The 13064-nt window shown below is 37.6% G+C and overlaps 1 protein-coding gene across 1 annotated transcript in view; it reads left to right on the forward strand.

The window, feature by feature from the left end:
- Positions 1 to 2417: 2417 nt before the first annotated feature.
- The window catches only part of SPY (Tetratricopeptide repeat (TPR)-like superfamily protein), a 310171-nt gene continuing 299524 nt past the window's right edge, over positions 2418 to 13064 (forward strand). Inside the window, exons 1-2 of the mRNA XM_089384094.1 lie at positions 2418 to 2629; positions 3004 to 3581. Of these exons, the coding sequence (XP_089240220.1) occupies positions 3057 to 3581 (525 nt within the window). The 5' untranslated portion in view covers positions 2418 to 2629; positions 3004 to 3056. The remainder of the gene's footprint in view (positions 2630 to 3003; positions 3582 to 13064) is intronic.

Below are 13064 nucleotides of genomic sequence, written 5' to 3' on the forward strand. Positions count from 1 at the left end.
TACTTGTCATATTTGTGCATAAAAAGTTGTTCTTTAACTCCATATCATTATAGAGAGCTTTTGTCATGGCGACTTCATTTAATAGTCCAAGGTTGTTATGAGGTTCTCAAAAGTAGAGGTCAAATGCGTGAGTTATGCATGACATCACCTTGACACATTGATATGTAAACTAAAGCCTACCTTATGTTCTCCTTAAACTTTGTCAAATGTTGTATGTACATAATACCTTATGGCAACTATAAGGATCCCTAGAGGTAGCGGTTTTATAGAAGCCACATATATCACTACCCACACACATATATACATGGGCAAAAGGCCACCTTGAGGTTCTTCTTGAGGCCTACCATAGTTATAACCATCCTTTAGCTAAGCAACCACACAAGGGGCATTTCTATGTTATCAAATTGACTTAGAACTTGCACATGACCTCATTTGCACCTACTTGGAGTTTTTGAACATGGATCTTAACATCAATACAAGTTCAACCATCTCACACTTATCATGGGACACATCTATAACCTCATAGTAGTTTACTTACTCAAAACTTTAGTCAGGGCCACTTTAATTGAATGGAGAGCTACATAAAAGTTAGTTTATCATAACTGTACGTGCAATTAAGGAATGATACCTGACCACCTGAATTTAAGCTTGGAAGGTTTTTGAACAAATAAACCTTAATATAAATAGAATGTTGATTATGAGGTTTTCAACACTTTAATATGGAGAGTTGTCACTCTTGAGCCTCACAAATTGTTTTATAACTCTATATCCACCCATAATGGCAAGGAAGGATGAATTTGTCTTCAATAACGGAGGTTCCATTCCCATGAGGGCCATATCTAAGAACTAAAGACAATAATGCAAAGATTTAAAGGTAGTGGTTGAATGTGCATTTCACACACAACACAATCCTTTCCCACATCTGTATGGACGAATGTTGACCCGTGCTCTCCTCAACATCTTCCAAATGATATATTTACTCATTACCTTAAGGTAGCCATGGGTACCCTAATAGCATGTGAGGCACACATGACGTTGACTCCACATATAAATCTGGATTAAAGCCTACCCATGTTATCCTTAAGGTCCACCAAAAGTAGGGAGGATTATCTTATAACCAATTAGTAATGCTGGTATTCTTATATGAGAGATGTGTAAGGTTCAAATCCCCCTTCCATGTTTTTTCGTCATTGAAATGATTACTACAACTAAGGCCATAATTATTTGGTGTTAGAAATATTATGGCTAGATCCACGGGCCATCAATTTGTTAAAGGACTTTCACCCAAACTTTAATACACATAGACAAGAGCACACACTTTGGGATTGAGACTTGCGCCCAGGTCATTGTTAAGGTTCAAATTTCTCCCCCCTTCTCTTCACTAAAATGTTCATTGCAACTAAGCCACAATAAAAAATTTCACCATATCCATGCATTATCAACTTATTTTAAGACTTTCACCTAGTGTTGAATATGTCAACATAAGAGCACAAATAATCAAATTACCACTTTACTGGGGCAATCATTACAATAATTTATCTAACTTACCACCAAACCATAACATGACAAACCTTTCTCCTCAATGTTAAAGTAAGTTTCTATACTATATTAATATAAATTATTATTCATACCTTTTTAAAAATCAAACTCAAAGTAATGATTAAAAAATTATTTTATTACTTTATATGTATTAAAGTTTGAACTCTAAACATTTATGATATAAGTTAAACAACACACAAAATATAACAATGATTTAAAATAGAATTCAATAATGGATTATCTTAACATTTAAATCATAACCCACCATTCTTAAAAGAATCTTAAAGGTTTTTAATTAAAACTAATCAAATCTTTCAAACCTATTTTCTAAAACAAAGTTAAATCAAAATATCTGCATTTTATATATTTGAAATATTAGATAGACAATATTGCTATATATATAACTTTATATCTGCAATTTATATATTAGAAATATTAGATAGAAAATATTATATCTGCAATTTATATATTAGAAATATTAGATAGACAATATTGCTATTTATATTAACTTTATAGTTAAGCTTCAACATCCTTTATGGACTAATATTGACTTTGAGAGGTGATATGTTCGAATCTTAAAACTCTCAACACAAATTAACATTGTCGGTACGCTTGCGAAAAAGTAATATATTATATACAGGCGGTCGTTCGCAATGACCACCACAACATCCATAACCATGACACCGTTTTCACTCTCATTTACTTTTCAAAAATTGAAAAGGCCCGTAAAGTAAATGGCACACATTTTTCTACTTTTAATAATTTAATATATGTAAGTATACATAGAATGAGAAAGGGTGTGCATGAATGTGGAACATAGGGAAGTGGTCCTTCCCTTTTTTTAGGAATTAGCATTCGGTGTTGGTGAGGAGGTAACAGAGCCCTCCTCGTTTCCCTGCGTCTTATCGGGCCATTTTTACCTAATTTAGTGATCAAGAGTCGCTTTATTTCTCCTTTTATATTTACCTCTACGCATTTATTAATTTGGTGGGAGCTTCAACATTTCAGAGTTTCAAAGTCTGTTTCGACTGTTGCTGTCCTGCTTTGGAGACCAAGTAGCCATCCGCACTCTGTCCTGCAGGGCCCGGAGGTAAAGCTTCTCATCTCAAATGCTGACTGCATTTGCTAGATTTCGATTCTAGGGTCTTTATTTTGAATGTGGTGGCAATCTGCATTTAGGGTCACTTCCTGTTGTTCTGATAAATTCTGCGTGAGGTTCCCTGAGGATTTTATGTAATGTTGAGGTGAATTTCGGAGATGTTTGGAATGACATATCTGTATATGATGTATGTTTAAATACCCAACTGTTATTATATTCAAGATTGGCTTTCATTTACATAGAATAACTTAAACCCTATGATGGATTAAATCCGTCGTTGGTTTAATGGCTTTCAGCGGGGTTACTACATGATTGGCTTTCTGAAATAAGTTTGTAACCGTAGGCATGATTTTTCATTTTGGCAGAGCAGGGTTGTGAAGTGGAGCAGTATGGAAAACTGGGGGCGTTGAAGAGTGGAATGGGTCCAGTTATGGCATGGACAGAACCTCAAGTCACTCAGTCTCAGATTGTGAATGCTGGAAGGGAGCGGGGGGATGTTGCAGGCGACAATGAGCACTCGAAGAGGCCGTTGCCTTCGAATGCCGATGGAGCAGTGAGTCATCATTCAACGAGCCATCATTCAATGAGCAGTACTTCTAGTACCAGCCCTACTTCTACTTCTGCTCCTCGTCCTGCCTCCTCCCCTTCGTCCTCATCGCTTAGAAGGTTTCAAGGGAAGGATGCACTGTCGTATGCCAATATACTGCGATCGAGGAATAAGTTTGCGGATGCACTTGGTCTGTATGAAACTGTTCTGGAAACAGAGCCTACCAATGTCGAGGCTCACATTGGAAAAGGAATTTGTCTCCAAATGCAAAGTGTTATTCCGAAGGCATTTGAATGCTTTGCAGAAGCTATTGCGCTTGATCCTCAGAATGCTTGTGCTCTCACGCACTGTGGAGTTTTGTACAAGGATGAAGGGCACTTGCTAGAAGCAGCAGAGGTTTGTTTCTCACATCTGACACTGTTTGGAGTTTTAGTGTTGTTGCTTTTTATTTATATATTTATTTATTTTCTGTACTTATTTTTTTCGTCACTTGCTTGTTCTAGCATCTGTATAGTAGTAGGTGTTTTATAATGGATTTTGAAACCGGTTGCATTTGAACATTACTGGCATGACCAAAATATATCTACAGCAATCATGTCATCAATATAAAAATGTGAAAATTACATGATGTCTGCTTGAAAAAAGAAAATAAAAACTATGTCAGTCCATATACAATTGATTAACACGGTTTTTTGGATGGCACCTTTGGACCTGTGAAGTTTCAACCGAAGTCAACTTTTCAAAATTTTGTTGTTAATGTACCAAGCTTTTATAAGGAATTATCATGTCAGTTAATGCTGATGACATGGATTGACTAACATGGCATGAACATCTACTAAATCGTAGTGTCACACTTCTACACGTGTCTGCTACAAAGAAACCTGGAACATAACTGGTAGGAGTTTGAACTTGCTGGCCTTCCATCAAATAGGCACTCTTGAGTCTTAGGTATGGCATCCCGATAACATTCAAGGGTTGGTTTATTTCAGACAAAGATATTTCTTGTAAAGAATCGGTACTCTTTAGAACTGCCCAAATGAATGACTGGGTAAACATACACCATTTTTAACAAACAGATCATATTGGATTCATTTTCGTGGCAGTTTATCGTCTTTATTTATTTATTTAATGTGGCATTCACATTACCATAAATTTTGTGGAATCCATGTTAGTATCTGCTTTCCAAAAGGCTACATTGCAAAAGCAAAACATGTAGATTTGGTTCTTCCTATTCAGAATGCTTTCTTTTTGTCCAATCAAATTGTTCAATGTTTCCCTGTCCAAAATACTTGCAGGGTAAACTTGTTACTTATGGTGATTTGTCTTTCTTGTCCACTTAGATATCTAAATGCTAAAAGCTAGCTTCTTTTGTCCATATTCAAAACCTCTAGGGCATCTTTCTAGATTCCAACCCTAGCAATTTAGATGTCATACAATAATCTATTCATGGGAGCATTATTGGATATTTATCATATGTTGTTCGGTAATTCCTTTACTTAAATTTTTAACATTACCATGAAATGACTCAGGATGTTTGAGAGTGGTTTCGACCTCATTGGATTTCATATGGAGAAACTAGAATTTTAGATTTCACTCAAAATTCAGCAGACTTAATGGTTATCAGGATTTCATGGTTTGGGGTTAAACAATAAATGCAATCGGAGCTCCAAATGATGAGCAAAACTCCTAATCTAGATCCCATTGTGTTGGACGATATTGATCCAACATCAGAATGGGTGGAGGAGACTGAAGAACCTGTGCTTGAGGCTGATTTTGATATCGACATGGCTTTAGCAGGGGATGAAGCAGATTATGTGGTGGCATCAGAACCAGGATCAATAGTGGCATCAAGGAAAGGCAAAGAACCAATGGAAGGCACTAGTCATGCAGGTCGACAAACTCGTGCTTCCATTAGGTCCACTTCTATTGTCATTGGTGGCATTGATACTGAGGTTGCAGATCAGGCTGAGGCATGCTCAGCCTTTGAACCAGATGATGTCTATGTAGCTCCTGATGATGATCCTTTGTCTATTAGTGGTGATGAACTTGATGATTGATCATGTGTACACTGTAGACTTGTAGTAGGCCAATGGCCTCATAGCTTGCAACATTGTTTTTGGACTTTATAGGCCATTTAGAGCCTCATTTCTTATGTATTTTGCTATTTTGTCGATGATATGTATTGCACTCGGTGCCATTTTGATATATTCACCTTTACATGGTATATAAATGAGCAAACTTTGCATATTTTGTCTCTATTGGCTTGGAATCATGGTTTTACATCTTAAAAATAGTTTTGTTTCATTAAAAATTAATTATTTAATGTATTTTTTTAAAACCGGTTCGTTTAGACCAAACCAGTCCCGGTTAGACCGGTTCTGGTCGGTAAACCGGTTCATTAGGTGGACTGGTCCGGTCACCGGTTCCGGTTTTAAAAACATTGCTTGCCCCTCTTGCTCTTGTGTTGGATATAGTGTTGTAGGAGTATGTGCTTGACTTGGGCAGCTACACTTCCAAGTGCTCGCAAGAATGTTCCTAGCACTCATGGGAACACTCGCCATATGGTTGAAAGGTGACTAATTATTTCCTTTTTCTAAAAATATTGCAGACTATGTGGAGGCCCTAGTAGGCCCCATACACTATAGAGTAGTGTTAGAGCTTATAAAAACTCCAATCCATCTTCCTTGCTTATTCCAACTGTCATCAAATCATTTCATTCATTGCTGATTACGGTTTTGAGAATTGCTCATGGCAAGAAAAAAAACAATAGATAGTAGAATTGTTTCTGTTTTTTGATTTCTTTACTTGTCATAGACTCTATTTAGTTTTTGAGTTTCTAGTATCTCTTTTATAAATTAGGTACATGGCCTAGCTCGTAAACATTGTTCTATACATGCTGTAACCCTTTGGTGACGATGGCCTATTACATTTCATATTCTACTCCCAATTTGGTTCATAACGTTATAATTACTAGATCGCTGATGTTCTTTGGTTCAACTTCATTTCCTATTCTACTTCATGTTATATTTTTTGACTTTGTAACTTCTAAACAGGTTACCACTGCTTACAAAGTCTTGAGACTTGTACTAAGTTGTTGATGTTCTAATCTACTATGAATCACATTTCCAAGCTCTTAATAATATCATATGACATATTATTAGCATTAAAGTCTACATTCTCCACAACTAATTTGGCATTCTATACATTTTTTGAAGGTGTTGGCACTAACGCTAGGAACTCTTTCCATCATAATACTTTGTTCCATTTGCATAGTCATGGTGGCTTATAAGGGGCTAACATGTTCTTTTTTTCTTTTTGGTAATTAGGGTGGGTGGGGTTGGGGGAATATCATCACCCTAGCTTTACCGATGAGCTAGGTCATGTTGTACAAGCCCTTTTTGTTTGAAAATATTTGTATTATAATATATAAATATATGTGTATAGAATGCCCCTGGGAATGCTCCTCTCCCAAGTATTTTTTGTAAAATATTGCTTTAAGAATCTTGTAAAGTTTGAAGGCCTCTTGGCTTTGCATGATTTGTAGATTTGAAAGTAAAGGATGCTAAAGTCAGTATAGAGTCCATAGTCAAGCAATTAAGTTGCTCTGTCAATTCCTTGAGATTGATTACTATTGGTGGTTGTTGTGCATGTGTCTGGATAACCTTGATAATTTTCGCAAATCTAGAGTTAGTATTGTGCAGTTTGAATTTAGCAAGTTTTGAGATTGTGTTGCATAATCCTTGTTTGGTTTGGGTAATTTGTTCTATTTACTCTAGGGCCGTGGTAGCAAATCTTGCAAGGCAATCTTTGTTTTACTAAGAGTTAAATTGCCTTTTCCATGAATTGTTCTATTTTAAATTTCAAACATCGTTGGATTGCCTCCTCCCATGACATTATTGCTTTGTTCACTTGAAATGCTGCAAATGGTAATTTATTTCTCTTTACAAATTTCATGGCATTCTTGATGGTGGTTCTCATATTATCAGTTAGTAGTTGAACCTTTATGAATGAATTTGTTGATGTCTACCTTTTGTGCTTCTATTGCTCATGCAGGACCTTGATGTCTTCAATGTTGCATAATAGGTCAAGTGATTTCATGGTATGTTCCACGGTCCACCCATTGGAAAAATGAAAACATGTCACTTGTGGCCATTTGGATTTCCCCTTGATTTTTACTATTTGGGCCCAAGGTAGAATAGTTGAGGTACATTGACCTTGTTCTACATTATGGTCTTCCTTCATTTGGATGCATACTTTGAATCACGATTGTGAGTAAATTGCTTTTTTTGCTACCTCATGCTACTTGCTTAGTTTTAATTTTGTTGTTTTTGCTTTAGTGAATTGTTCCCACAATTGTTGAATCTTGACCTCTTTGAATGTTTTGAGTGTGAGAGTCTTGGAAGCACCTTTGATAACACACTCTTATAACGAACTTGTTTGGGAACACTCTTTGGCTTAAGAAGGAGTGCTCTGTGCCTCCATGGGAGGCACTCTCGGAAGTGCATTTCTCTAGTGCTTTTGGAGTGAACAAGGGGAACTTAGAGTACTCTATAAGTGAGCCTAGAGGTTTCCTTGGGTGAGCGAGAGTGCTCTTGCAATTAAAAAAATGCTCATGAAGCATTCTTGTGCTTAGTGAGATTGCTTTTATAAAATTTTCCTTCCTTTCATTGAAAGCCCATAAATGTCTATTGCAGATGTAAAATTCCTTGATTCCAGAAAATACAGTTATGTTAAGATACTTTTTTCCATGAATTTTGTCATTGACTAGTCCCATGTCCCTAACCACTTGTCCAAAATTATCTTTGTCAATTGATGATTTGGATGATCGTAGATAGTATGTAGTATTTTTCTTAGGGGTAGGGCTTTCCATTTCCTTCTTGGGCCTTATTACCCACCCAAGGGGGTAAATCCTAGGAGATTTATTTTCCTATTCTTTCAACTTGCCAGCTAGCAACCCTATGGTGATCCACAAATAGCTAGCCTTAGATGCCTCCCATTCATGCTCCGGTGAGTGCTGTATTCCATCTAGCCTACTCATCTGATAAAGGCGGGTCATCAAATATGTGGTACATTAATCATTATCATATTCTTGTTCCCATGCTTCACCTTGGTGGTTATCACATGCCCCTAATCTAGTGTCACCTTCCTTGGGACCTTTTGTTTCCATTGCCTAGGAGGGGCATAAAGAGGAGGCTTTGATTGCTGTTGTGTATCTGGAATACCATGCTCTTGGTGCATGTATAAGTCCATACCATAGTATTCAAAATCGGAACCAGTGACCAGACTGGTCCACCTATCAAACTAGGTTTCAGATCGGAACCGGTCAAACCGAGATTGGTTAGATCTCAATGAACCGGTCTTCAAAAAAATACATGAAATAATTATTTTTTAATGAGAAACTATTTTTAAGATTTAAAACAACGATTCCAAACCAATAGAGACAAAATATGCAAAGTTTGCTAATCTATATATGTAAAGCTGAATATATCAAAATGGCACCAAGTGCAATACATATCAACAACAAAATACATAATCAATGAGGTTCTAAATGGCCTCTAGAGTCCAAAAACAATGCCACAAGCTATGGGGCCACTAGCATACTACAAGTCTACATATCAGTGATCAACAGGGTCACTCCTCATCATGATCAAACTCATCACCACTACTAGCCATGGGATCATTAACATGAGCTATTGTTGTAGCGGCTACAACCACCCTCCAAAATCTAGCTCGCATGCAAATTTCAGAGCTTGCCTTGGATCTTGCGATCGATCGTCCTTGGTCACTTGTTGGTAAGCTGATGATCTCAAGCTTCCCCTCCTTGATCTTAATAGTTGTTCACGTTCTCATCTTTATGCAGTATGTGTCATCTTTGGGCAAAGGGATTGTTGTTTGTCATGCAAAGGGGATGTTGTTTTGCTTCAAGGGAAAGCATGCGGGCATGAGTTGTTATCATCACGTAGACATGTTTCACACTCCACACACTCTTGTCATGGAGGTTGTTGCATCAAGCATAGTATGTTTATACATTTTGGACGGTCTACGTTGTATCACTAAGTGTTCGTGCGTGATCATAGTCGAGTCCTATCACTGTTTACATATGCTTCACTGATCTCACACTTAGCTCATGTCCTGAGCAACCTAACCTCATCCAGCTTCCCCGAACTATGCACTTTGCTTCTGCAACCCTCAAGCTTTCTCCCTTGCATGCTGGAACTCCGCAGTGCGCAGAGACCCCAGCCTCCCTTGGCATCCAAACTGCGTAGTGGTTTCCTCTAGTGTTTGTCTCCCAGCCAGAACCTATTTTCTCCAGAAACTGCTCTATATTGTCCCCTAGTTGCTTAGCCTGCCTTGCAACTTGAAAATGCGCAGAGGTGTCCTCCCAAGACCCCATCTCGTAGCAGTGTCTTGTGCCTCAAAACTGCACAATGTTGTCCAAGTTGCCCTACCTATCTTGCATTCAGAAATTGCGCAGATGGGCCTCCTAGGGCTTCAGCCCGACAACAGTCACTGCCTGCTGAAACTGCGCTGGTTTATCTCTCAGTCACTACAGGAAATGGTGACATGCTGAGATCACTCCCAAGGAGTTGAGGAGAAGGACCAAGAGACAAAGTGATGGAAAAAGATCAGGACCGCATGCAAACTGAAGCGTAGAACTTATGAAACGCAGAAATAGATATATAAATATTTTATTAATAATAAGATGAATTACAGATGATGATCATTTACAATGGGTTTCTGGCTTATATACCGCCATGGCACCCTTTGGGAAGGGGCATGATCTTATGATCGTGCCCTTTCGTCTAACTAAACATAAAATTAAACAATAAACCTAAAATTAACTAGTTTTTTACATAACATTGCCTTCCTCTTGAAAGAATGCTTTGTCCTCAAAGCATACGCAACGACGGATGTTGTTGACAAGGTGCTTCATTCTCCCAAGAAGCGTCTTCTTTGGTAAGTCCTTCTACTTGATTATATATTCCAAGATGATCAAGGTCCCACATTTTAAAAGATCTTGGATTAATCTCTCAAGTTCCGTTTTTTGGTGATGTGGATATCGGTATGGCTTGATGTTGACGGGGTCTGATCTTACCTTGACTTCAATTGTATGCTCAATTTCCTTATTAGGTGGCATCTTCATAGGTAGGTCTTGAAATACTTCTTCATGTTTCCTAATTAGATCTTGTATCTCTGGTGACTCTTCACTGGTCATATTTGTAGATAACATTTCTAATTGGTGACATTGTACTACATAAGCAGGTGCTTCTTTTCGACTCAGCTTCATCATCTGGGATGATGATGTAACTTGATTTTTTGGTGCTTGGAATCTGTGTAGCTTGTACTTCTGACCTCCCCATTTGAATTTTATAAATTCTACTTGATGGTGGCGACATAAGTACCTAAAGTTCGTAGCCATTGGATTCCTAAGACTACATCTACTCCTCCTAACGATACCGTGAAGAATGGAGACTCTAGATTAAAGTCTTGAATCTGCAAATTGACCTTATGGCATTTCCCTACCTTTTCAATCTTCTTACCATTAACTACCATCACCTTCGTGTTTGGTAAGGGAAATGAAAAGATATTGAGTCTCTTTGCCACGGTTGCATCTAAAAAATTGTGTGCTTCCAGAGTCGATGAGAACCACTACGTTGTTCTTCTTTATGTGTCCTTTTAACTTTAAAGTCTGAGGTTGTGATATACCTGTCATAGCTGATAATGACACTTGTGGAATACTTCCATCATCTAATTCTGGTGAGAATTCGTGGGCGTCTTCTGTGTCTTCTATGTCATAATCTTCACTGTTTGAATCATTGGTTGCTTCACAATTATATAGGTTCTTTGGTTCTTTTCCTTTAGCACATCTATGTTTGGGGTCCCACTTCTCACCACAGCGTTTACATTTACCCTCTTTTATCCTTTGCATTTCCACATTAGATTTTTCATCTTCATGACGATGTGGTGGAACATATCTTGTATTATTTGAGTCCACATACTGGGGTATCCTTCGTCTTGCATAAGTTTTTTCCGATTTTGACCAAAATATTGGTTCGGATTTCTTTTCGGCTGTTTTTGCTTTTCGTCTTGCTACTTCTATAGATGTAATGTCATGCATCTTAAGTTCTGCTTGTAAATGGGTTTTGAGTCCCGAGATGTATGACTAGATTAGACGAGATTCTGTAACCCAGGTACTCGTGTTACTAAGGTCTCCCATTCTTGAGTGTATTCATCCACACTTCCTTTTTGTCGTAATTTGATGAGTTTTGAAAAGAATTCTTCTTCCTTTACACCTTGGAATCTTTTGAAGAATGCATCTTTAAATTTTCTCTAGCTAATGACGTGTGTTGTTTTTTTCCACCACATATACCAGTTATATGCTTCTCGTTCCATTTTCATGGATGCATGCCTGAGCTTTTCGTCATCGTCATTGATGTCATATATCTCAAAGTATTCTTCTGCTTTATTTATCCATGCAACATTGTTTTTTTCGTTTCCATCGAATTTAGGCATCTTGACTTTTGCCCTTCGCTGGTATGTTGCTACTGGTTGAGCGAAAAAAGGGTGTTGATTGGTAAAGTTATCCCAGAGTTGCTTGTTTGTAAAGGCTGTGTTACTCGCTTCTTGGTGGGGTGTCGCTGATTTTTTTGGGGATTCAACTTTGTCTGAGAGTCTGTGGACTTAGTTGAATCTGACGAGATGTGTTCTTGATTCTCTTCACCTTCTTTTAGTAGTTGGTCGGGTGTACAATTCGACCTTTTACACATAATTTTTAGCATTGTTAAGACCTCTCTGATGCCTGCTTCTGTCTGAACATGGTAATTTTCCATCTTTATTTCTATTCAATTTGTCGTATCGTGAAGATTTTTGATTTCATAAGCTTGCTCCCCAAGCTTGATCTGGAATTCATTTAATCTTTTATTGACCTCATCGTGGTTGCTATTTATCTTATGCTCTGCATCCAACAATTTTTTTTGGAAATCCGCCATTGTCATTGTCGACATTGAGCGGGTTTGCAGGGGCGTGTATTTATTTGCTAGCTAAAATATTTTTCCTCCCCCTTTTTTTTTGTTAAATTAGCTAAAATAAATTTTAATTAATTAAAATAAATTTGATTAATTAAATTAACTTATATATATATATATAACTTTTAATTAATTAAAATAAATTTAATTAATTAAATTATATATATTATATATAATATATAATATAATTATATATATGTTATATATAGATTACCGTTATATATATATTGTACGTTATTTATATATATATATATTTATATATCCACCGTCATGTCCGCTGGTGGGGGGTCACCTCCGTTGACCGTTCGAATCTTCCCGTCGGACAAGGATGCCGCAGATAATTAAAAAAAACGTGAGCTTACAGCGTTATCACCACAACTGGACTCTCAGCGCACGACTCACCACAGGTATAAAACAAACGCCAGAATTCGTTGGTTCAGCGCAGACAAATGACAGGACCTTCTACACTGTTACCCGCAAAGCCCACGCAGTCGAACAGGGATCAGACTTCAACGTTAATTATTGAGGCTCTCTCCGTCAACGCGTAAGTCACCACAAATAAAACAAACGCTGGAATTTAGTGTTATCACCACAGGTAGAAAAAAAATGCCACTCGATCTTGGGCTGGAAATCACAGTGTTTAGTTTAGCGTATCTGCAGACAGACGTATGGACCATACGTGCCGCAGACAGACGTACAACACACACGTACCGCAGACAGACGTACAACCCACACGTGGCTACGGTTTATGGAAACCCAATAGGGCCTGATGGCCAGCAGAACTTGTGGGTGTCACCAGTTCGTGTTGGCTCTGATACCAGATGAAGCGTAGAAGTTATGAAACGCAGAAATA

The sequence above is a fragment of the Pinus tabuliformis genome, chromosome Q (assembly GCF_031772625.1).
Source record: "Pinus tabuliformis cultivar Carrire ecotype Pingquan chromosome Q, CPIR1, whole genome shotgun sequence".
Lineage (NCBI taxonomy): Eukaryota > Viridiplantae > Streptophyta > Pinopsida > Pinales > Pinaceae > Pinus > Pinus tabuliformis.